At 38.4% G+C, this 23995-nt stretch overlaps 1 protein-coding gene across 5 annotated transcripts in view; it reads left to right on the plus strand.

Moving 5' to 3' along the window:
• Positions 1–23995, plus strand: part of GRID2 (glutamate ionotropic receptor delta type subunit 2) — a 740237-nt gene that overhangs the window by 418877 nt on the left and 297365 nt on the right. For all 5 annotated transcript variants that reach the window (XR_003924278.2, XR_003924280.2, XM_030020238.2 and 2 more), the window contains one exon: positions 10788–11072. Coding sequence is in view for 3 of the 5 variants with exons in the window: in XM_030020238.2 (XP_029876098.1) it covers positions 10788–11072 (285 nt within the window). In the remaining 2 variants the exon portion in view is untranslated. The remainder of the gene's footprint in view (positions 1–10787; positions 11073–23995) is intronic.

The raw sequence follows: 23995 nt of genomic DNA on the forward strand, positions 1-23995 counted from the left end.
ACCCTTTTAAAATGTGTTCTTCTGGGTTTCATTGTCTTATGTGGTAGTTAGTGAATATGTAGCTTATCTGAGGTTTTTAGGACCAATCAGGTTGCATGTCACATATGAAACCCTGTTGAGGATGTTTGTAAGTAATACGAGCCGAGATGCTGGGTTCCTCTGTTGCTGGTACCAGGTACCCAGTCTGATACAAGTATATGCCTTTGTCCAAAACACCTGATCATGACTGTTTATTTCGCAGGAGCTGAATTTTCCATGCATGGTTTTTTCCTCCCCCCTCTTAACTCAATACCTTATGATTTCCCTTCAGTTGAACACTGTATCTGTAATTTTCCTTGTGAAATGATTATTCCTTTATTGAATACTTATAATACACTCCCCACATCTGCTGGCATTTTGTGTTATCTGCCAAGACTTTGTCTCCCACCTACAGGTCTGCTTTTATTTACCTCTTTCACTCCCCATTACGTACATGCCTGTGTCTCAATATTGTGGCACATGCCCCCCCCCCCCCATCCCTCGTAATCAACGGTGCTCTTACTCTGGGGATGCTGCACATCTGGAACTCTTTGTCACTTAATCCCATTGTTGTAGGCCACATCGTCTTGCCTTTCAAATCTTTCCTTTTCATAAAGCTTAGTTATATTGGGCTCAGAACATGAAATGCTTTCAATGGCACACTAATGCGCAAAACAAACAATGAAAAGCTGCAACAAAAGACTTTGTTTTCAGTCTTTGTGTATGTTTTAGCTTGGCATGGCAAACAATTTCCTTGCTCTGCTTTCTGACCTTGGGCAAGTAATTCCCCTTGGCACATCTGGTTTTTTTCTTCTGTGAAATAGAGATGAAGATGCTGAGCTTCTTTGCAAAGCATTTTCAGAGCTACAAATAAAAAAGTGTTCTATAAAAGGTAGTTGATATTTTTATTCTTATGATTGTTATTCTGTGTGTCAGTCAGTGAAATAAGCACAATGTCTATTCTTAGCAAATAATAATGGTGATAGTTGTTTTGACTCGTCTAAGGTTTTCTTGAGTTGCTAATGGAACTGATGTTCTGAACTCCTACAGGCTTCTCAGTTTTTTCACATCCATGTATTTTTTGCAACTGATGTACTGTCTTCCTTGCTTTCTTTTTATTCTCATACAAAGCTCTTTTATCTTGATGTAGAGTCTGTTTCCCTCTTTCATGGCAAATGCAAGATCTGGCCTTAGTATTGTTTGCTCTTCAAATTGCTCTGTTCGATTGACTTGTCTAGTAGAATTGCCTCTCTTTTCTTTCTTTAAAAAAAAAAAAAAAAAAAAAAGTGTGCCTTTTTTGGGCTTATGAAAATAGTTTTCTCTCTCTACAATGCCATAAAAAAAAAAAAAGTTACTCTACTGTCCCCTTAGCAGAATATTCCCTGAACATTTGCCGTTTGCACTATAGGAAAGAAAGCTCTCCCAGATTGCTGTTCACAGATTTCTTTTCCTTTGGGGGATGGTCTTATTTAGAGCAGTATTGTTCAGTAATATCTATGCTTGGGAGAATGCCAAGCTCATCCAGGGCAGCACAGGCAGCTCTTTCCATTGTAGGGCTTGCAATTAAACTAATGCTACCAGCTGTGTGTTCTTTTGTCTGCCCTGGACTAGGTTGTGGTATTGTGCTTCACACTGCATCTCTCCAGCAGAGCCTGTTGTCTCCATACTAATAGTTTGGGCAAGAAAGGGGAGCTATGAAACATGAGTATTCAGAAAAGAGAGAGGATGTAAAGGAACTTCTGACAATGTGAATTATGCTAAGAAATGGGCCTTCTAACCCTGGAAAATATGGTTTGGGGAAGAACACAAATGTAATCCTTTTTATTTAGATCATGCAAAAGTGTTTTACGAAGGTGTCAAAGTATCATAATCACCAAAGCATAAGAGAAATCAGATTGCTCATCCAAAGTTAGTCACGCAACAAAGTAATGGGAGAGGTGGGACCAGGATATGAGCCTTCAGGTTCTCAGTCCAGTGCCAAGTCCTCTAGATCTTGTTGATTCTTGACATTGGAGGAGATAGGGTGAAGTAGGTGGGGAAAAAATTTTTTAAAAAGAAGAGGTGGAGGAGAAAACATGAAGAGAGAGAGCAAGTTGCTTTACCTGGCTGGAGTAGATCCTAAGGAGAAAGGGAGAACAGGCCATGGGAGGATGAAAGCCAATGTTCTGCAATGCTCAGGGGAAGAAAAAAGCACACAGGAGGGTAAAGTTAGATCCAAGATAGAAAGGCTGGAAGGGAAAATTACCTGACAATCTGACTAATAGGTGGCAAGGAAAGTGTAATTTTTGTCAAATGGCATGAAGTTCAGTGTTTTATTCTCTTAACAAGAATGTTGCCCTGGCTTGTTTTGAGCAAGTCCATAAAATGAGAATTGTTGATGCTCAAGGTTTAAACAGGTTTTGTTGTTGATGTTTTTTCCCCAACACTTCTACACAGACTTTCAGAGAACACAGAGCTAGAGTAAATCCATATGATTTTGTCATGATGTTATCTTTTGATAAAATTGTCTTTAATTTTATTTTAAGCTGCTTTAAGACTCAGCCCTTTTGTTTCCATATAATTGCTGCTATGCAGCAATTGTCTGCTCTGCAGCAGGCAAGCTAGCTATTAAAAAGGGTATCAGACACTATGTGCTGCTTAATAACTTCTCAAACAGTGCTGGTTAAGGAAATTAAAAGATTCAGCAACAGTGCAAGGGCGACGATGAACAAAGTAAGGGATGGAGGAAGTTGCACAGTAGACCAAAGTAGTATATGCTTCATCATTAAATAGGTAATCAAGTGTAATCTACCAATAGTTACACATGAAAGGAAAAGTTTTCATTTTGCTGAATGGATGAATGGAAATTGTTCATGCAACACTTTGAGCAAGGATGCTGCCAGTAGGTGAGATTTGGCTTGTGTCAGTGAGGGATCAGCACAGAAAAAAAGGAGGATTTTGGATTCATTCTTGGAATCTAGACCTGGATTTCCTTGCATTTCTTATTTTCCAGTGGGTTACTGTCGTGGTTTAACCCCAGCCAGCAACTAAGCACAACGCAGCCGCTCACTCACTCTCCCCCCCCCCCCCCCCCCAGTGGGATGGGGGAGAAAATTGGGAAAAAGAAGCAAAACCCACGGGTTGAGATAAGAACAGTTTAATAGAACAGAAAAGAAGAAACTAATAATGATAATGATAACACTAATAAAATGACAACAGCAATAATGAAAGGATTGGAATGTACAAATGATGTGCAGTGCAATTGCTCACCACCCGCCAACCAGCACCCAGCTAGTCCCCCAGCGGCGATTCCCCGCCCCCACTTCCCCCAGTTCCTATACTAGATGGGACGTCCCATGGTATGGAATACCCTGTTGGCCAGTTTGGGTCAGGTGCCCTGGCTGTGTCCTGTGCCAACTTCTTGTGCTCCTCCAGCTTTCTCGCTGGCTGGGCATGAGAAGCTGAAAAATCCTTGACATTAGTCTAAACACTACTTAGCAACAACTGAAAACATGAGTGTGTTATCAACATTCTTCACATACTGAACTCAAAACATAGCACCGTACCAGCTACTAGGAAGACGGTTAACTCTATCCCAGCTGAAACTAGGACAGTTACATTAACTTTGCAGATAGACATCCCTGTTGGAACGCCAGGATCCTAGAGGTCAATTTTGTGATGCGTCTCTAGCCCTTTCTCCAATGAATGTCACTGCCTGGCTTTAATTGACTTAACCTCCTTCTTTCCCTGCCCCTCTTCACCCATTAGCAGTCATATTGAACCTTTCTATAACAGTGCTGGCTGTCACAGTGTCCTCTTTCCAGGTCAGTCAGCACTACAGGCTCTTCTTATCTCTCAGCCATAGGAACCCTGAAAAGCTGTAGCACTTTCTGGGGGGTATACTCATGTGCTAGAGGAGATGGCAGCTAAAGCTATTCTTCAGCTGAAGATTTGTGGCTGTGTAACTTCTTTAAAATGTTGGGGGTTTTTTAAAGTTTTTCAAAGCAGTTCAGGCTTCTTGAAGGGCTGGGAGCCATCACTCCTCTGAGACAAAGCCTGGAAGCAATTGTTGAATACCAGGCGAAACCAGATGTGAAAAGTATAAGTAGTTGTACTGTTGTTTCTCTGCCCGGTGTGGTAATCTGGCAAGACACATGCCCTCTGTGTGCCTCTGTAGAATTGAACAGAAGAGCTGTAGGTTGGCTTGCAAGAAAAAAAAAAAAAAAAATCTGGACTTTTGTCCAAAAAGAGAACTTGTGAAGCCTTCCATTTGGTAGCCTTTGCAAGTTGTGCTTCTTTCAAGCTCTCACATTGCATGCTGCAAGAGATGGTGTCAAAGTATCTTTTGTGTATAAAGCTTGCCTCCCTCCAAACTTGTGAGACTTCTAGTTTATTTTTTCAAGGCTCAGATGAATTATTAAATTTTAATGTGATGGATTTAACTTTATCATAATCGGCAAAGCCTGTATACAGGAAGAAATCTGACCCAGAAAAGACTTACAAAATGCTTTTCAACAAAAACATACAAAAGTGGTTGTGGTGTTTTGTGCAACGGAGATGCAAATGCTCTCTCTGGTAATATTTTTTACTCTTAGATATTAGAAGTTTGGATTATTTTTCCCAAACAAAGAAATCCCAAGGCTTAGGAAGCACAGCTGTTAAGACTCAAACACAAGTTTGTTTTACAGTCAGGACAAACTAAAATCCCTTAAAGGTTAATTACAAGTGAATATAAAATACTGTTAGCAGTCCAAGTATAATGTAGTGGAGAAGAGGGGGAGATTGGCTAACATTTACAGAGAAGATGTAAATGAAGTGGCTTTCTATAATGCCATCAAGAAAAGGAATGGGATAGACTGTTATCTGCACTGTAGAGGAGAATATTCTTTAAATCCAGTCAATAATATTTTTTTTTCCCCCATCTTACCCTTATTTCCTTCTGAATAGTTTTCAGGGAATATTAAAAACGTGCTGTCACTCATCTTGAAATAATTCAGTTCTAAGTCTGGGATGAACTATTGTGTTATGAAGGAAAAGTAATTTGCAAGAGCAGAACTGCTATCCAAAAGTGACTAAAAAGATTTATTGAAAATTTGAGGCCAGGCTCACTTGATCATGGGTCTCATAATCACATTTTATCCATACTTCTTGCATCTGAGATTATGAACATGAAACAAAAAGACCTGTAGTTTATCTGTTCAAACTTCTTGTAAGTGTTTGTGGCTTTTTTTCATTTGAATACATTATCTTTCTGCAATGAGTTCATGAATGTTTTGGGACTGTTGTTTAAAGGTGACAAAGACCAAAAAAATTGCATTGTGGTTAGCATGGCCACTTGATGAGGAGGGAGCAGAACACCTCGGTGAAAGAAATCTAGACTTTAAGCTTATTCCTTACCCTTTGCAACACGGGATTTGCATGTTACAGTCCCTCAGTCTTCATCAGCATCCTGAAACTAAGAAAGGATTTGAGGAGCAGTTAGCAGCATATTATTCTCAAAGTAAACAAGAAATAATAACTTATATTTTCAAAGCTACATAGAAGTTCTGATTGCCTAATATCCATTTGTAGATGTTCAAGTCACCTGATGTTGTATTTTGCCCCTTGAATCAGCTGTTTATCCTGATTTGGATGTGGATTAGTACAAATAGGGTAATGGAAGGGATGATGAACTTCCAGTCTACATTAATAAATCTGTAAATACTCTCTTCATGGCTAATGTATGGGGAAAACCTGAGGTTCTTATGGACTAGATTTTTCTCCCTGACCTCTGACCAGATTGTAGGTTCCTGGCTATTTTGCTGGAATGGGGAACAAATCTGAGTATCCTTCCAGGGAACCTGTGATCCATCTAGTGGTGAATTGTACAGGACCCAAAAGAGAGTAAGAAGATTAAAAAAATGTTTCTGTGGAAAGGCTGTACTCACCTTCTACAGAAATCAAGAGAACACTAATCTTGCCCAATTGTATGGAGCCCTCCTGGTTTCAGAGTCCTTGGAGCACTTCCAAAACACAGAGCAGATGCACAGGGGAAAACAATTTTTATAACCCCTCACTCTCCATCCCAAAACAGAGATATCAGTGACGAGAGTTTCTCCCCCCTCCCCCAGCTTCACATTCAGATAAATAGCTTTGAGGCACTGCTCTATGTGGGTAATATGTGGAAAACACCCAGGAGCACTGAGATTGAAATGATGCCAGCTTTAAAAAGGACATCCAGGGGAATGACTTTGGGATGTCCAAGTCAGGCCCATGGGACCAGGACTCTGGGAACAGGGTTTATGTTGAGTGAACAGAAATTAAATCTATACTTGGTCAAACAACACTACAGTTCTGGAAGGATCCTGGTAGTTTCTAAATTATAGAAGATGAAAAGGACCCTAGAATACATCTCTGATTATTTAAAGGGATACTACCCACTCTTTATGCACAGTATTTAGCATTTTGAAAAAAATAATGTTAAGAGTTGGTCTGACTTAGTCTAAGTAGCAATTTAAATGGGAGCAAAATTAGGCTGTTACTGAAGACTCCAGACATCTTATACTATTTTTTTTTCAGTTTGGCTCATCAGTTTGTGGGTATGAGGGTGTTTTGATATGATTTATTATCAGGAAGAAAAAGGGAGAAATAAGTAAGAAAATGTTCACATTCATAGCAATAGTTAAATCTCAGCAGTCCTTTTTTTTTTTTTTTTTTGTGCTTCTTATTTATTCCTGCATCTGTTTTTAAACTTGCTCTTATTTATAGATTTTTTTTTTCTGAATTACAGCAACTAGTAGTTATTTAAGGACCTACCATTGTTTCCATTTTACAGAGAATACATTTTAAGGACACATTTGTAACCACAGCCATTTAAATTCTGCTTTGCTGGAAGTGCTTATACAAGCTGATAGCCTAGATGTAAATTATTTATTTCAAATTGCATTGGCTATGCTCTTTATTTTAAAAAATAGCATACTGAATACAAAAATAGTTTTTTTTATTTTCTTTAGATGCCATGCCAAACTAACTTAGAATATATTTTACTGTAAAAGATTGCTTTTTTGTTACTGGCAATCAGCCCATTGGTGTTGGAAGTCCAGTAACTTCGCATTTTGAGAAAGACAAGATAAGCTGAAGAGTTAAATGTAATGCTGGGTGCATGCCAGTGTGTGCTATACATGCTGTGTGCTATATGTGCTATGTATATCTACAATGGAGAAACATTTTAAATTATCTTATTTTATAGACATTCTTGATATTCTCTCTATGCAATGTGTAAAATGCTGTGATCGGTTTTATTCCTTTAGCTGGTGAAGTTCCAGTTTTTGATAGCATCTTCTATCTGGTGGCTGTGAGGGTGAATTAATGTCTGGACAACTTATGTTTAAACATAACTTACAGTATGGAACAGTAGTGTTTTACAAACAGTATTACTAATTTTCTGTTCCTTCTTTGTTAAACTTGCAGTGGAGCTATGTCCAAGTCCATTTGAATTTGACATTTCTACTGTCCTGACTGAGGACTTAAAAGACACAGCAACATGTTTCTTTTTCTAGTTGATGGTAAACTAAGATTCCTTGATCATGTTGGCAGTAGGCTAAATACCATCTTGGAAATAGAATCTCTGAGGAGGTTGTAGTAAATTAAATTGCAACAGAGTTTTGAATGGCAAGATAGCATTTAAGTCCTTTTATATATAATATATGAGTGTGTGGATTTTTTAATGCAGGTGGGAGAAAACATAACTTCAATATTTCAGGCTCAAGAAGGGAATACAACCAGGATTTAAAATATGTTTGAACTAGAGCTTTTAGTCAATTGATAAGAGACAGTTGAAATATTTGGATCACTAGGAAAAGGATTTAATAGAGCTTTTGTTTGTGAGGGGGGAAAAAGGGTTTAAGAAAACATATAGACCTCAGTCTTATGCTTTTTACTAATCAAATCTTCTGCTGGAGCCTAGAGAAGTTCTGCTTGGCTAAGGAATGTATGAATATTGTACATGATAGTTTGACATATCGTCTAGGCTTTACTTTGTATATGTATATATTGTAGAAATTATATTTCTGTTCAAAGAATAATCCAGTCAGACTGACTCAGAGACAAACTCTGCAACTCATGCACTCATTTTCTGGAAAAGCCTGCCTCAGATAACAGCCCTTTCTCCAGCAGCTAACTCTCTGTGTATTAGTCTCTAAGTGTACAGGAATAAGGTCTATTTGCGAGCATAATTAAGTGCATATTGCCCCAATCCAGCACACGCAATTCTCATAAGCGTATCATAGAAGAAAGAGCCACTCAGGCAACTTCAGTCCTGAGGCTATTGTAACAAATGTGGTGCAGTGTCAAGAGAGAAGATTTTAATCCTTTATTCAGTTTGTTTGCCAGTATTGGCATTCAGCCCCGTGGAGCTAAATGTTCCGTGCTGTTTTCTTCCCCTTCATGTTTCAATAACAATTTTCACAAAAAGCGTATTTCCCACTTCATAGCATTATGGGGAGTGTACTGGTTATTCTCAGTCTGAAAGTATGCCTGGAAAATTAGACATTTTCAAGTGATTTTGTATGCAGTTCGACTCTGCTATGTTTTTAAAAGTCATGTTTAAGAGACTGGAGGGTCACACTACATATTTTATTTGAACAGGTGGCATCAGGATCATGTAGACTTAAATTTTCGTTGAATTAAAAGCAGGCTTTTGCAAAACCTGACATCAATTTTATTAATCTATTGATATCTAGCTATAAAGATATCTAATGACATATAGATAGCTACAGGTATTTGTTGATGGATAGATCAATATATCAATAAAAATAGTTTGTTTCTGAAGCAGTAGCTTTCTTACTGGGATATGCAACCTAGATATTGCAGTACTTGGTGCAGGAGAACCATATCAAGAAAGAGATTCAGCATTTCGCTAAAAAGATAACTTGACAAGCCTTTTATCTTTGTTGAAGGTGATGATGAAGAATGTATCAAGCAGCATAAAAGATGAATAGCTAATAAGATTGTTTTGAAATGTTCTGAATATTAGAAAGTTGTGAGATACTGATAATTTTTTTCCAATTACTAATGATATTTGATATTTTTCTGAAAAACAATACTTGTGATTATTGAAAATGTATTACCTTTAACCTGAAGCCCAGAAGCTGGGCCAAAAGCTGAGCTATATTCAGAGCATGTACAGAGGGAACACTTCATCCTAAACCAAAACACTGAAACTTCTCTGTGGGAATGCTCACCCTCCCACATTTATCTGCATGAAGGAATTCAGAAGTGTTCCCATCAGACGGAGCCTCAGCGGCATCAGTATGCTCTGGGAGCTCACCACGGCATGTTCCAGACCTCTGTATTTTAATGAGAAAGATGCACTGGCTTTAGGAGAAGGTGGTTCTCTGCATTCATGACCGCCTGTGCTGTCCTTTTGGCTACAAAGTCAATCTCCACTTGTCCTGAATGTGCAACTCCATTCCTCACACAGTAAATATTCCCATTGAGATCAATAAGTGTTTGCGAAGTAAAACATTACTCACTGTAGGAGCCATATGATATGAGACAACAGGTCTGGTGCGAAAATATGTTTTTGTATTTTTAGGGGAATATATTCTCACATGTGGGTTTCTTGTTTTTGCCTGCACCTGTTGTGTATGCAGAATATTCCTGCAGAATAAGTAATTGCATAGTTTAGTATTAGATATTCATACGTAAATACATATTACTCTTTACCATCCCATTACCTAATTTACATGTGTAAATGCAGGCTAACTGCATGTGTAGCTTTGCGAGTGGCAAATTGAGTATTTCAGAATTTAGCCTGGGGTGTGCTCTGGGGAATTATGCTACAAACCCGTGTTGTTTCTTCATTCAAGCTCTCAAGTCTGTTAGAAACCCAATTTAAACACTTGACTCTGCTTTATTTCGCAGGGTAATCCTTCAAAATTACAGACCTAATCATTATTAATTCTTTTGATATTTATTGATTGCATTAACATTAATCATGATAAACGCCTTTGGTATTAATGTGGATGTCATTGGTATTGTACTTCAGACTCTCTTCTGTAACTAGCCCTCATTAACAGGAACATTAGTTACAAGGTGTTATCTTTTGCATAAGCAAGTTCATGCCTTTCTTATGGAATTGAGGAGAGTAAATGTATATAAACTGTTCACTGAATTTTGAAAACATTTTGCTATTTGTAAGACTAACTTTTTTGTTGGGGTTTTTTGTGTGTTTTTGTTGTTTTGCTTTTTTTTTTTTTTTTAAAGAAAAATAAGTAGTTGCATAAGATTATTTCATATATCTCTTAAAACCCAAAAGCAACTCAGTTTTTGCTTGGACAAGTTAATGTACATAATCATATTCAGTTGGCTTCAAATGTTGACAGCAAGTCTGAGCTGTGATTTCTTCCAGTTTTCTCTGTATAATGCAAAGATCCTATTCATGGAGCTGTTGTGCTAGACTTTGAAGAGTGCTTATCTCCTTGGGTGGTCATGTTAATTTGGTAGCTGGAATCGGTTCTTATTACTCAGAAGACCCAGGAGTGGGTCTCATTTTCAAGGGATAATTCATTTCTGGGCAAGGTGGACAGGGCAGTCTTCCAGCTTTCACCACAAGACAGCACAAAGTGAATAGAGAAGCCTCATGATTTTGATGCATTTTAGGTCTGAACTACTCAACATGCAAAATTTTATCCATATTTCACTTGATCAAACCTGTTGTGTTTCCATTCCCAGTGTCTGCATTTCAACACCAAAATAGGTCCTATGCACTGAACCACTCTCACCTCGAATATCGCTGTGTTTTATTACAGCCTGTGACCTGATGAACCAAGGCATCCTGGCCCTTGTCAGCTCCATCGGCTGCACGTCAGCGGGATCCCTGCAGTCGCTGGCAGATGCCATGCACATCCCTCACCTCTTCATCCAGCGCTCAACAGCAGGAACGCCAAGGAGTGGCTGCGGGCTCACCAGGAGCAACCGCAACGATGACTACACGCTCTCCGTCCGCCCCCCTGTCTACTTAAATGATGTCATCTTGAGGGTGGTCACAGAATATGCCTGGCAGAAATTCATTATTTTTTATGATAACGACTATGGTAAGTATTTATTTAGCAGGGCGATTTTTGTCAAATCCATAATTCTGTTGAAAGCAGTCACATTACATCTTTATAGTCTTCCAATAGATTATGTTTTGCTTGTGAACATTTATAGTTCTGTCAGCATTTCACAGCACCTCAGAGAAATCTATTTCTAAAATCCATCAACGTTTACAGGTTTATTTGATAATTTCTTTGTTAGAGTTAGCTGATAAATTGAGAACTTATCTGGCATTCTATTCTGCCAGTGTTTATGAAGCATAAAAATTTTTAGCAAGCTCTCTTGTTTTTTGGACTGTAGAAATATGAGATGACAATTCAAGAGGCAACGTGTAAGATTTTACATTCTGTAGAATTCTTCATTGCGTGGTGAATCTCTCCTGTTTCTTGGCATATATTTGATGGCCAGAAGCTGAAGCAGTGGTGAATGTAGGTCAGAGGCCTCAGCAAGAATGAGCTGCTGTTCATAAATATAAAACTCATAGAGAGAACTTCTGTAGAGTGAATAACTTCAGGAGGTGGGCTTGGAGAAGACAATGTTCCTTCTTTTTTGAGTTCATTCAGTGTTCCTGAAAGGTGCTGAATTGAAGGTTGTTGTGTGATAGAGTAAGTGTGACAGACAGCAGCATCACAAGACTGCACCATCCAGCTCGATGACTCAGCTTAGTTTGGTACAGATATTTTCTACAGCTGAGAGGAGAGCTGGGCATATTTCTCTAGTATAGGTGCATTAGTTAACTAATTTTATGATCTTTTTTCTATGGAAAATTGCTTTGAAACCAGACCTGTTTTCTTCAGGTGCATCCATTATTCATAAGTAATCATGACTGGTTTGGGTGAACATTTTAAAACTTATTTTCAAAGTTAAATCTTTAAGTTATGGAAAAATGCTCACTTCAGCGATTTGCTGTGCATAATATCTGGTTCATTCAGGTCAGGTGTTATTGATTTTTGTTCCCTGGCTACATAATAAATTCTTAAATTAGAACGATAAAAAATGATGAAAAGGAGAATTCCTATTTATAACAAAGCAGCACCTAAAAGCACGAGCCATAGGATAAGGAGCACACACAAAAAAACACCCATCCAAAAAGCTTGCAGCAAAGAGTATTTTTGTTTGTGTTTTATGAGTTTGTGCATTTAAGTACCAATGTACCTATGAAGACGACCATAATCTTGCAGCTAAAAGATATCTTTTTGCATGTAGTTTTGAGTTTAAAAGCCTCAAACAAATTTTATAATTAATATTTTTAATAATTATATTTGTAAATACTAGTTTTAAATTTTTCAAGTTTCATTCTTTAATTTGAGAATGCAGTTCAGTCACCATGTCATTTTGTCCTTAATTTCTGGGTAAGAATCTCATTATTGTCTGACTTAGGTAACACAGATGCCTGCCTGCAAGGAATAAGTTTCAGACCAGTAGCTTATTCAGTGACACATCATCCACAGATGTGACATGTGGCAGATCCTAAGTCTTTCTACCAGCCTCTATGGCATTCTGAATTCAGTAGTCTACAAGTAATGCCATACTGGCCAAGACAGATTGGTAATCTGATTCTGGTCAGTGATCACTATCATGTACATCAGGAAAAGGTGCAAAAAAAAAAAATTCTGCAGTTAGTATATACTGAGCAGTCTGTCCCCTTTCTGACTGTTTGTGTGGTTTGGGTATTTTGGGTGGGGTTTTTGTGGGGCTTGGGGGGGGGGGGTGTTGTCTTTTTTTGTTGTTGTTTGTGCGTGTGCATAGTTTGGAACTAATACCATATATAGAAAGACTTTAAATGCAACCTGAGTTTTAAGTTAACCTGCAATTCTGAATAGGGTTATTATCTGTGCAAAGGTATAATGTTTCCTTAAATTGTACAAAATCCTTGATTTCAGCAGCCATCCGAGGGCAGCAAGCAGTTTCTATATTCTCGGTTTGCTTCTTACAGTTTCTTTGTAAAATTTTATGTTGCTGATTTCATTGACTATGTCCTCCTCCACTTTTAATAAGGAACAAGAGAGCAGCAGTTTCAGATCACCATCTCTAACCCGAGGCCTCTCTTATTATTTCCATTACCATGAGAGTTGTTTTCTGTCTCTCCAATCCCTCTTCTTGCTTGTACTGGAATGCCTCTCTAATTCCTGACTACCCTGTTTCAGGTGAAATCATTAGGCTTAACACAGTATTTTGCCTGTTCTTAATTCTCTTAGCCAGTTTTTGATCTATGGCAATAGTTTTCCTCGTACCTGTGATGACATTATTTTCTTAGCAGTCCCCGGAGAGTAATATTGCCAGGAGTGTATTATAAATCTTAACAAATTATGTTGCTTTCTCCATTTTTCCTACTACATTATTGATATACTCAAAGCGTTTCCAGTATGTTAACAATGCACATTTTCTCTTCCCAGGTACTGTATTGACCAAAGAGGGGCTTGCAGAGTGGGAGGGGTGGAGAAATTCAGAGCATGAAAAGAGGAGCTGCAATCACTTGTTAATGGATTATAGAATGGAGAAGTCTGAATTCAGTATTCACCCTGCTTTGAGCAGGAGGTTGGACTATGTGACCTCCTGAAGTCGCATCCAACTCTAATTATTCTCTGATTCTGTGATGTTTGAGAAAGCCATTCATTTAGATGGGTCTATAGATGTGAAATACTTAAAAAAAACAAAACAAAAAACAAAACAAAACAAAAAAAACAAACAAACAACAAAAAAAACCCAACAAAAAACAGCATCAGTTTGGGTTTTAAAAAAGAGAGCTAGCCCAAGAACCCCAGAAGAGCTTGAGAAAGGGAATATTACTGTTAGCTTCTGTGCCTGTTTTAGAAAGAAATCAAGACTGGCCATGCAGACATGGGGTGGAAGCCCAGGGGTAAGCCATCCCATTCGTCAGTGTCAGTGCAGCTAAGGGTGGTTGCAATTCTCTCTGGAAGATCCCAGTCCCATTCCTCAGCTTGCCTGAGAGGATCTGCCGCAGTATGAGATATATTTCTTTTCTCAGCTCATACACACCTAAAATCAAATTCTGGTTGGAAGGTTTGCTCAGTTTAACTGCTTGCAGCATTAATATTAGACATTTTAATGTAACATTTAGTATTAAACATTAAAGTAGGTGGGAGATCAACACTTGCATTAGAATTAAATTCATATTAGGAAGACATTATTGATATGTTCTGCACAGTCCTCTGCAGAACTGACACTTACGCAAACAGAGCAATTCCTTGCCCTGGTGGGTTTTTTTTGTATGTGGTGATCTTTCCTTCTCAAGGTGCATATCATAACATTAAGTGATGCCTGCATAGCAGTAAATGGCACTTGAGAATTAATGGGAATATAGATTCTGATATGTGTTAATTCTTTTTTTTTTTTTTTTTTTCCCCCCACCCCCTAGTGTTGCCATCTTTTTGTAAGTTAGAAAACATGAAAATGCTGTTAGACTGACTGGTTCCAGCAACCAGGAGAATTCCAATACTTTCCTTTCTGAGAAATTATTTTGTATAGTGATTTGATTTAATGATTTATAACAAAATACTTTAGCTGTATTGCTCAAATTATTTCCAGTAATAATTTCACTCTGTGAAAGAAAATGTGCCTTTCATATTTAAAATAAGTTTTCCTACAGTAAAATTGGGCCATATCCAAAGTAAATACTGTGCTAAACCAGATCCATTGCACCTTTAAAAGAGGCTGCAACCATTTATGTGTCAATTTATCAATATCATAGTTTTTTAATCCTATTAATTCAATTGCTTTTGATTTTTATCTAGCAGTCTATCATAGATTAATTTTCATTATCAGAGAGTTAGAGAATTGTTTATAATTGGAAATGTGTCTTTCTGCAGGGCCAAGAGTTAATTCCCCAATGTTATCCTTTTTTGAATATAAGTAGATGAGTATATTCAGTTTTAACATTTGAACACTACTTATAACTAAATGCTAGAAGATTCAAGTCTACTTAAAGGTTCTTTATCAACAGTTAAAGTATTGGAAGGAAGCAATTCTTTCATTAAGTCATAACCAGCTGGGTGTTGAAGAAGTGATGTAGAAATGCATTTCTGAAATAATTGACATCTAAGTTTTTAACTGATGGGTTTTTTCCAAGTAAAATTGTAGGTAGGCTGACTATTCTAACACAAAACAAAAGATACCTTGATAACAATCAAAAAAATATTTTGCCACTGTTGACTTAGTTAAGCTGAGCAACTAGTGAAAGATTTTAGTACAGCCATAGTCTGTTGTCAGTGGTAGAGCCTTGCCAGTAACAAATACGAGGCTAACACACAGTAACAGTTAATGAGTGAGGAGGTGAGAAAAGAGAACATTTTAACTTGAGTAGACTTAGGTGATGTTTGTTTGTATTTCATTTACTACGATTGTATCTTTACCGTATAAACGCAGACGAACTTTTAAAAATCAGAATGAGTTGTCTTTTCCCCCATCCTTGTTCTCTGCTGGGGATGATCTAGATCAAACTCCCAGTGAAAATAATGCAGTCAGGCCCCTTGTATGCAGTGTGTTTTGTTCCTTGAGGTAAAACAAGATAAAGGCCTGCCCAGGACATGAAATCTGATATTGTTTCAGAAAATTTCATATGAGGATATTAAAAGTGTTCAAGGACAATTCTGCACTTCTTCAAATGCTGTTAAGAACAGTCTTCTTGAAGACTTAAAGAGTAGGTGGCATGACATGCAGCAAAATTATGCAGTAGATTGATGCCTTTCTCAACCTGCTATTAAAATTACTATCCGCACAGTATGTACAGGCCCACTTTACTTCATTTAAGCAGCCAAATCAGCTCCTACTCTTTTCATTCTTGACTGCTCAGCTCAAACCATAGGATCACTGTGCTGCAGAGGGTAGCTGTGTATCTCCTTCTTACAAGTGGGTGTAGAGACTGGGCAGTTCCTCCACTAAGTCTCTGAACTCTTCCTTAGGACCATCAGCACCCTTTTCAGTGAAGGCATTTTCAGACTGGACGCTATAAATGTATAACTTATACCTTTGGAAATTGCAAAGTTTAGATTTGTAAAAAGAGACACTGACAGCTGTAAACGTTTTGAGCAAGCTTTGCCAAGTTATTACATCTTTACTTTATGGTTTCAAGTTCAAAGCAAACAAAATGCAGCAAATCCTGCCTCACCCACAGACTGGCATCTGACAATGGCCAGTCCCCAAATAGTAACGTGAAAAAGACCCTTACGCATTCAATCGCAGAGGAAAACAAATGACATAGTTGAGATCTGAATGTGTGAGCCCAGGCTATATAAGCAGAGTAATTGATCTAGAATCCCAGCATATTGTTGGTTTTTATCTCTGTGGTGTACCAACCAGGGGCAAGCTTTTGCAATTCATGTCTTTTCAGGCAGTTTACAGTTCACTGTATTTTCCAGGAATATGTAGATACTTTTCTGTAGTAGTAAATTCTTTATGAAGAAACCAGTCAATCACTGCAAGAACATAATTGTGAATTTTGTGCAATTTACAGTGTAGGTATCTCTGCATTTCTAAGATGAAAGAGAGAAAGTCTAGCTGTTTGAAAACATTTATTTTTAATGTTTTGTTGGTGCCAAAGCAGATAGAAAGATTCTGTGCTTTATCTAGAAAGGTTGGGGGAATAAGATTGTTTCTGGAGAATGAATTTTGTCTTATTTCCTATTCTCTTTTATAGTGGTGGCAGTAATATTTTAAAACCCCTTCTGTATTTTATATTAAAAAAGAAAAGTTAAGAAACCCCACTTCTCTCTCCAAATTTCTGGCCTAACCTTGTGTTTTTTCAAACCAGCATGCCTTTGATATGCAACCATCACTGTTGATTTATGCGATATTTACTCATTCCAGGACTAAGATAACTTTCCTTACAGTTTTTTGACCTTCCTGCTAATACTATTTGTATTTGGCGATAGATATTTGCCATTCCCTTACGTGGTAATTTAATTTTAACTTTTGTAAAGAAAAGAAACAAAAAAAGCATTAAGGCTATGAAGGGGATTTACTCTGTGATGCTAAAGGAAGCGTTCCCATAGCAAATGGAGGTTGAAGAAGTAATTGAAGACTTTGCTGAAAGGGAAGGGAGGAGGTTAGCAGCAGGAAAGAGTTTAGAGGGCATCTGTCTCGCAGAAATTTCCTCATGGACTTCCCTTCTTGCTCCTCAGCATACACAGAGCTTTCAGATTACTTGTGCATGATGGATGAAGGCAGTGGTGTGAGGTACGTGGTCATATCACTAAAAAGATGTCTCAAGCGCCATCTGAGGGAGGATTTTGGAGAAAGACACAAAGTAAAATACAGTCTTGAGGAGAGCAGTAACATCTGTATTACTGAGGATTCTAGCCTAAGTAAAGAGGTCTGTGAAACTATGAAGATAAAAGAGAGCATTCTCCCCATCCCTTCCCTAGGAAGGTAGTTGTTTTCAAATAAATTGAGTGTAATGCTATAGGATTGGAGTGCTGTTCTTTAAAGATCCTGAAAAAGGAGTAGTATATCTGGAACTCAAAAGGCTTAGCTGCTTGCAGAAAGGCTGCCTCCTGTGTTGTAAAAGGGGTGATATTCTGAGATTATGCCCATCTGTACCTATGGGCCCTGGATTCCTAGCATCTCCTTTAAAAACCATATAGAGTAAGTAATTCCACTGACACTTTCCTGCACACACATTTTCCAGAAATAAATATATGATGACCACTGACAAAGATGTGCTTGAAAACACAACATTTTCAAATAATTTAAAGTTTTAATGCAAGTTTAATAAAGATTCATAAAAGAATCATGCTCTCTTTAATCGATTGCAAATGCTTATAATTACCCTGAGGCTGTTTTCAGCTGCCTGATGACTATAATATTCTCAAGTCTGTCTCCAGACGGGCTTAAAACTGTTTATTACTCATCTGGCTCTTTGCCAACTTCCCGTACTCATTTACTTCACTGTGCCTCAATAAACATATAATTAATTCAAGCTTATTATTGAACTTTTTTCTTTTCCATTAGTATTTATTATGTCATCCAGATAAGGAAAGGAACATGTATTTTTCATCTGTGTAACTTTAATATGTCTCTTAATTATATTGCAAGTTAGCAGCTGTTTGTGAGAACTTTCATAACAACTTGCTTTTGCTGGTTGACATTACCACTGGAAATTGAACATATATTTTGGTTGAGCCTAAAATTATTAAACTTCTGAGACAACTGAACTATTCTATAAAATTTCTCTAGCTGAATAATGGCCATGCTTCTGCTTTTTAACCACGTAATAGTTGGGGAAATGCATGCCAGGAGCTATAAGTGAATATGTAGAAAGATGAGAGAGGGTTTGTCATTTGCTCATGTTGCTATATTTAAGGATGGAACGGATAAAGTATTTGAAAGTTTGGCCTGACAGCCATCTGCATTGTGTCAGTAAGGAAGGAAGACCAAATTTTTTATTATATCTAGAATTTCGGTGCTGAGGTCAAAATAAAACTGTAGGTGTTCTCCTAACACTTGTGTAATGGGTAATTGCTGTAAATGAGGTGCTATCTTGAAGTTTTGCAGAGGTATGAGATTTCTTTCGTATATGCACAGTCTGCAAGTGTTCAGAAGAAAAGTGACTTATTCTAGGAATATTTGAATACTTGAACCTTGTACTGATCTCCACTACTGTTTGCTAAGTATTCTTCAACTCTCAACACATTGTTTTAATATCTTCTCAGAAGTATTAAAATTGATTTTGTAAACTGGTATTTTGGCAGCTAAATAAATGAACAGTTATCAAACGAGGAAGCTACTGAAGAAAGTACTTTGCATGTTGAATGGAAGAAATTACACCACCATTGGAAAAATGACATTAGCTAGACATAATAACATCGCAAATGTCAGGTAGTATCATAAATTGAAAAGAAAATTTCTCTCTGAGAGTTTTAACCAGTCAAGAAAAAGAGGAAGCAGAGAGACAGGAAAAACCCAGAAAATATTTATTACAGTATTTCTAAGTCTTAGTTTATCAGCATCGCTTTCATAGCTTATGTTCTTCACAGCGCCAGTCCACTCATAAAATATTCCTGTTTCCACAGTGTAAAGTTTTAATCAACTGAAGAAATTATTGAGTAGCAGATTGATGCACAGGCAGAGAACAATTTGTCTTAAGTAAGATTATAACACACATAGTCACACTTGGTTTATTACCAGGAAGTGTATTGGCTTCGTGTGGCAAGGTTTTGGTAGCGGGGGGGGTTACAGGGGTGGCTTCTGTAAGAAGCTGCTGGAAGCTTCCCCTATGTTCGAGAGAGAGCCAATACCAGCCGGCTCTAAGATGGACCCGCCGCCGGCCAAGGCCGAGCCAATCAGCGATAGAAAAAAAAAAAAAAAAAAAAAAAAAAAAAAAAAAAAAAAAAAACACTCTGTGATAACATTTTTAAGAAGGAAAAAGTTGGGACAGGCAGTTTTCGGCAGCCGGAGAGAGGAGTGAGAACATGTAAGAGAAACAACCCTGCGGACACCAAGGTCAGTGAAGAAGGAGGGGGAGGAGATGCTCCAGGCGCCGGAGCAGAGATTCCCCTGCAGCCCGTGGGGAAGACCATGGTGAGGCAGGCTGTCCCCCTGCAGTCCATGGAGGTCCACAGTGGAGCAGATATCCACCTGTAGCCTGTGGAGGACCCCATGCCGGAGCAGGTGGGTTCCCGAAGGAGGCTGTGACCCTGTGGGAAGCCCGCGCTGCAGCAGGATCCTGGCAGGACCTGCGGATCTGTGGAGAGAGGAGCCCACGGAACAGGTTTTCTGGCAGGACTTGTGACCCCGTGGGGGACCCACGTTGGAGCAGTGTGCTCCTGAAGGACTGCACACCGTGGAAAGGACCCATGCTGGAGCAGTTCGTGAAGAACTGCAGCCTGTGGGAAGGGCCCACGTTGGAGAAGTTCGTGGAGGACTGTCTCCTGTGGGTGGGACCCCACGCTGGAGCAGGGAAGAGTGTGATGAGTCCTCCCCTGAGGAGGATGAAGCGGCAGAAAACAACGTGTGATGAACTGACCGTAAACCCCATTCCCCGTCCCCCTGTGCCGCTGGGGGGGGTTGGTAGAGAAGCCGGGAGTGAAGTTGTGCCCGGGAAGAAGGGAGGGGTGGAGGGAAGGTGTTCTGAGATTTGGTTTTATTTCTCATTACCCTACTCTGGTTGATTTGTAATAAAGTGAGTTAATTTTCCCCAAGTTGAGTCTGTTTTGCCCGTGACGGTAAGTGGTGAGTGATCTCTCCTGTCCTTATCTCGACCCACAAGCTCTTTGTTATATTTTCTCTCCCCTGTCCAGTTGAGGAGGGGGAGTGATAGAACGGCTTTGGTGGGCACCTGGCAACCAGCCAGGGTCAACCCATCACAGGAAGTCTGCAAGGACAGTCAATTTGCTGTTCCTCACCACCTCCTTGGAAGAGGATGCATGGTTCCTCATGCTTATGAAAACCAAGAGGGAGCGGTAGTGACATGCAGGGAGAGTTGGTGTATCATACAGACAGAAGTATAGATTACTTGCTATTAAATAGAGGCATATATCTAGGCAGAGATATAGAGCCCTGTTGTACAGTTGTATAGGATTTAAGTATAATTTTTCAAGTTTGGCATGTTTTTTAACAGGAGAGTAAATGCTGAAGATATACAGCACCAGGCTCTAAGCCATTATCATCTTTGGGGGCAGTAGGAAGGGAATTTTTTTTTTTTTTTTTTTTTTTTTCCCCAAGAGGTTGTTTTACTCAAGGGCAACTCATAGAAGCCTTTTGGAAATCTCTAATGCAAACTGTAGTAAAAAAGAAACTGAACGAAGAGGTAGAGAGCATGTTATACAGTCAAAAGTACATGATTATAGAATATATTGCCTTGTCAGCCTCCACGAGTGAGAGATGATCACAGTCTGATTCCCTTTCTATTTTTGAGAAGCTAAGGTAGCAGCTGATACTCTTAAGGATTAGTTCTAGCTTCAATTTTATTTATCTTTTTTATCCTTTGCTTTTTTTTCCCTCTTTCTTTCCAGTTAAAAATACTGAGAAACTTAAAGGAAAAATCTTGTGTCAATCACTAGTAAGGTTGGAAACTTAAGTCTTGCAGGATTTGAAAACTGCAAAAGTTAATATCTCTCCCCCAACATTGATTCAGCTACTTGAGACTATCTATATTGATTTTTCTTATTTAATGGATAATCTTTAATAATTAATACATGGTGTGAAACAAAAAGTAGCTAATGTAAATGATATTTGGATGATCCTTTAAAATAAGTATTACATAGACATTTCAGTGGTGCAACAATACTTCATAGCAAACAACAAAATTGAAGTTACTTGCTTTTATTACAGTTTGAAATGGAAACATCTTTTAATAAAAGTATATAAGTATATTTTTTGTCCTTTTTCTCAACTGAATGATATTAAGAAATCTGAGAAAATTTGTTGTCTTTTTTGGGGATGTGAGAAATTTCAGAAAATTGCAAGCAAGTGAGGAAAAAACAGTCATTCTTACCATTTACAAATTTTCATTTTCCCCCAAGAAATATCATCCCCATTTGTTAGGTTCCAGAAATTTTGATAATATAAATGAGATTACATAGGTAATTAAACATTTGAGTTTGAATTTACTTGTAATGTGTTTGAATTACTGCTCTAGTCTCTGAAGCTAGATCACCCAGCCGAAATAGTTCAGGTAACTGCTCCTTTGCAGTTCCCAAATGCTAATATGAAAGAGCTATGTGGATTGGGTTTTTTTATTTGTTTGTTTTACTTTGGAGGTTCACTGAATTACATATAAACTGACTAATGAGAGGGAATCCCACTGCTGTGAAAGTAGGATGAAGGACTGTTATCGAATCATCATGCTAAATTGTTGTTTTCCTCAGTCTAGATCTTAACCATGTTAATAAATATCAACACGTGCACAGGAATGTGAACACTTTGCTGAAGGCTTTAAGCAGAGCAGTAGCACCATCAGAGTCCAGCTGGAGCTGCACATCTCCCTTGTGTACAGTGCATTTCCATAATTAATAGTTGCTGTCATGTTAGCCATCATTGTGTAAGGAAGAATCACTGTGCTAGGCTTATAAAGCTTTCTTGATAAGAATTTGAACAGTGTCATTTGTTATACAATGGCTTTTCTCATCAACTGTACAAATAAAGTGGTCTTTTGTGTAAATCAGCCAGTGAATATTTATGACAGGTGCATTCACCTTTACTGTCACAGCTGAATCAGTTGGTATTTATCATCTGGATACTGTGAAAAAAGTGTTCTCAGATCTAAAATGGTATCAGACACAGGATGAGCTAATGACTGTAAGCCAGGTTTGAGATAACCAAAGGGCTGAGTTGAGCGCCTTATAATTTAGGTGGAATACAATGATAGAGGTGGATGGATGAATTTATTACCATTGGTGAATAGTGCCATCTTTCTCTTCTGGTCGTAGTGTGATTTGAAAATTTTTTAGAAACTTTGCATCTACTTCTAACTTGTAGATTTCTCATTTTTGATAAGTGTATAAGAGGTACGTAGCATGCAAGATGTTTAATATTTGCTGTTTGCTTTGTACAGCCTAAAAATCTTCACTGCATATACATACTGGTTTTCCTATATGAGATTCCAGAACCCCAGCATATTTTGTTCTAGGATATCCTGATCATTAGACTTTCTCCAAGATGGATTAGGGGACTTGCTCCCTCTGAAATTATTCCCCTGCATAGAAACAGAGATGGTAAAGGAAAGTTACATAGGACCAGAGAGATCAAAGTAGTGAGAGGAACATCTGATCCAGTGATAAAAAATCCTTTATGGAAAGACCACATATTATTTTTTTATATCAAGATCAGGTCATGGAAGTCAGGAATCTTCTTGTTACAGGTTTATCACATATACAGTGTAGAGACCTCAGTGAAAAGAGAGCAAAGACACAATTTATCCGGTAATCTGGTGTTGTGGAAAGCTGCAGGTTTTAAATGCTCCTGATCTCCTGAAAATACTGGCTCCTTTTCCCTATCACCTGGCTGTGCATGTTTTCTGCCATGCAGCTGGTGAGCTTTCCATTAAATGGTGCTATTGTTTGTGTTAGGTGAGGTCTGAGTGTTCCTGCTGGGTTGGTCGTTTAAGGAGATTTAGGTACAGAACCTGTAGTCTGTGAAGAATGCTTAGCTCTGCTCTGAGCATGCTCTGCAACAGCATTTAAGATACTTGTTTCTTGTGGTTTCCCCAGTATCAAAAAGATTGTTCAATGAAAAGATGGTGTCAGTTTAGGTGCTTGCACTCAATTTGACTTGCGCTTCATTTCCTAAATTCTTTCTTAGGTCAGGTCCACAATAACTGACACAGTAATGACAAGTCTGTGGTAAAGTTGGCGTCTGAATTCAGATCTCAGCTTGAGTGGTGTTATGTTGAGTACCTGCATTTGAATATATCAGGTCTTCAGAGTTTAGGAGGCCATGGGCCTTGCGCTCACCCACACAGGATGCCCTGCACATGCACCTCAGCTGTGGCTGCAGCCAGTCTGGTGTGTCCAGTGTTAGACCTGTGCACCAGCGGTGCAGAGCATAAGAACTTCCTATAGACTTCTTCCTTGTGGTGGCATGGTTATGTATGGGTAGTCAGGGAAGGTAATTTCCAACAGCGTCCTTGATAAATTTTGCTTGCCTTGCTCTTTTTTTATTAGACTTTCCAAGCCAACTTCACAATCTCTTAAATCAGCCACAATGTTGGTTAAAAAGAGAATGTTTGGTAATGTTTCTTTACATTTCCACCTCGGTTTAACCCTACAGCTGATGCTGAGTGTCTGGCTGCAGAATGGTACTATGTTCTTGTGCACGCATGTGTAGAGTGGAAGCGATGGCTGTACAGTGAAAAAACAGAAAACGTAATACCAACTAATAGTGACACTGAGTTGGGAGAGGAGATAGCAGCTTTGGCTCTAGCATTGGTCTGTTTCTATGTGGTAACTTTGGCTTTCATCAGTAA

Source organism: Aquila chrysaetos, chromosome 1 (genome assembly GCF_900496995.4).
Source record: "Aquila chrysaetos chrysaetos chromosome 1, bAquChr1.4, whole genome shotgun sequence".
In the NCBI taxonomy this organism is placed as follows: Eukaryota; Metazoa; Chordata; class Aves; order Accipitriformes; family Accipitridae; genus Aquila; species Aquila chrysaetos.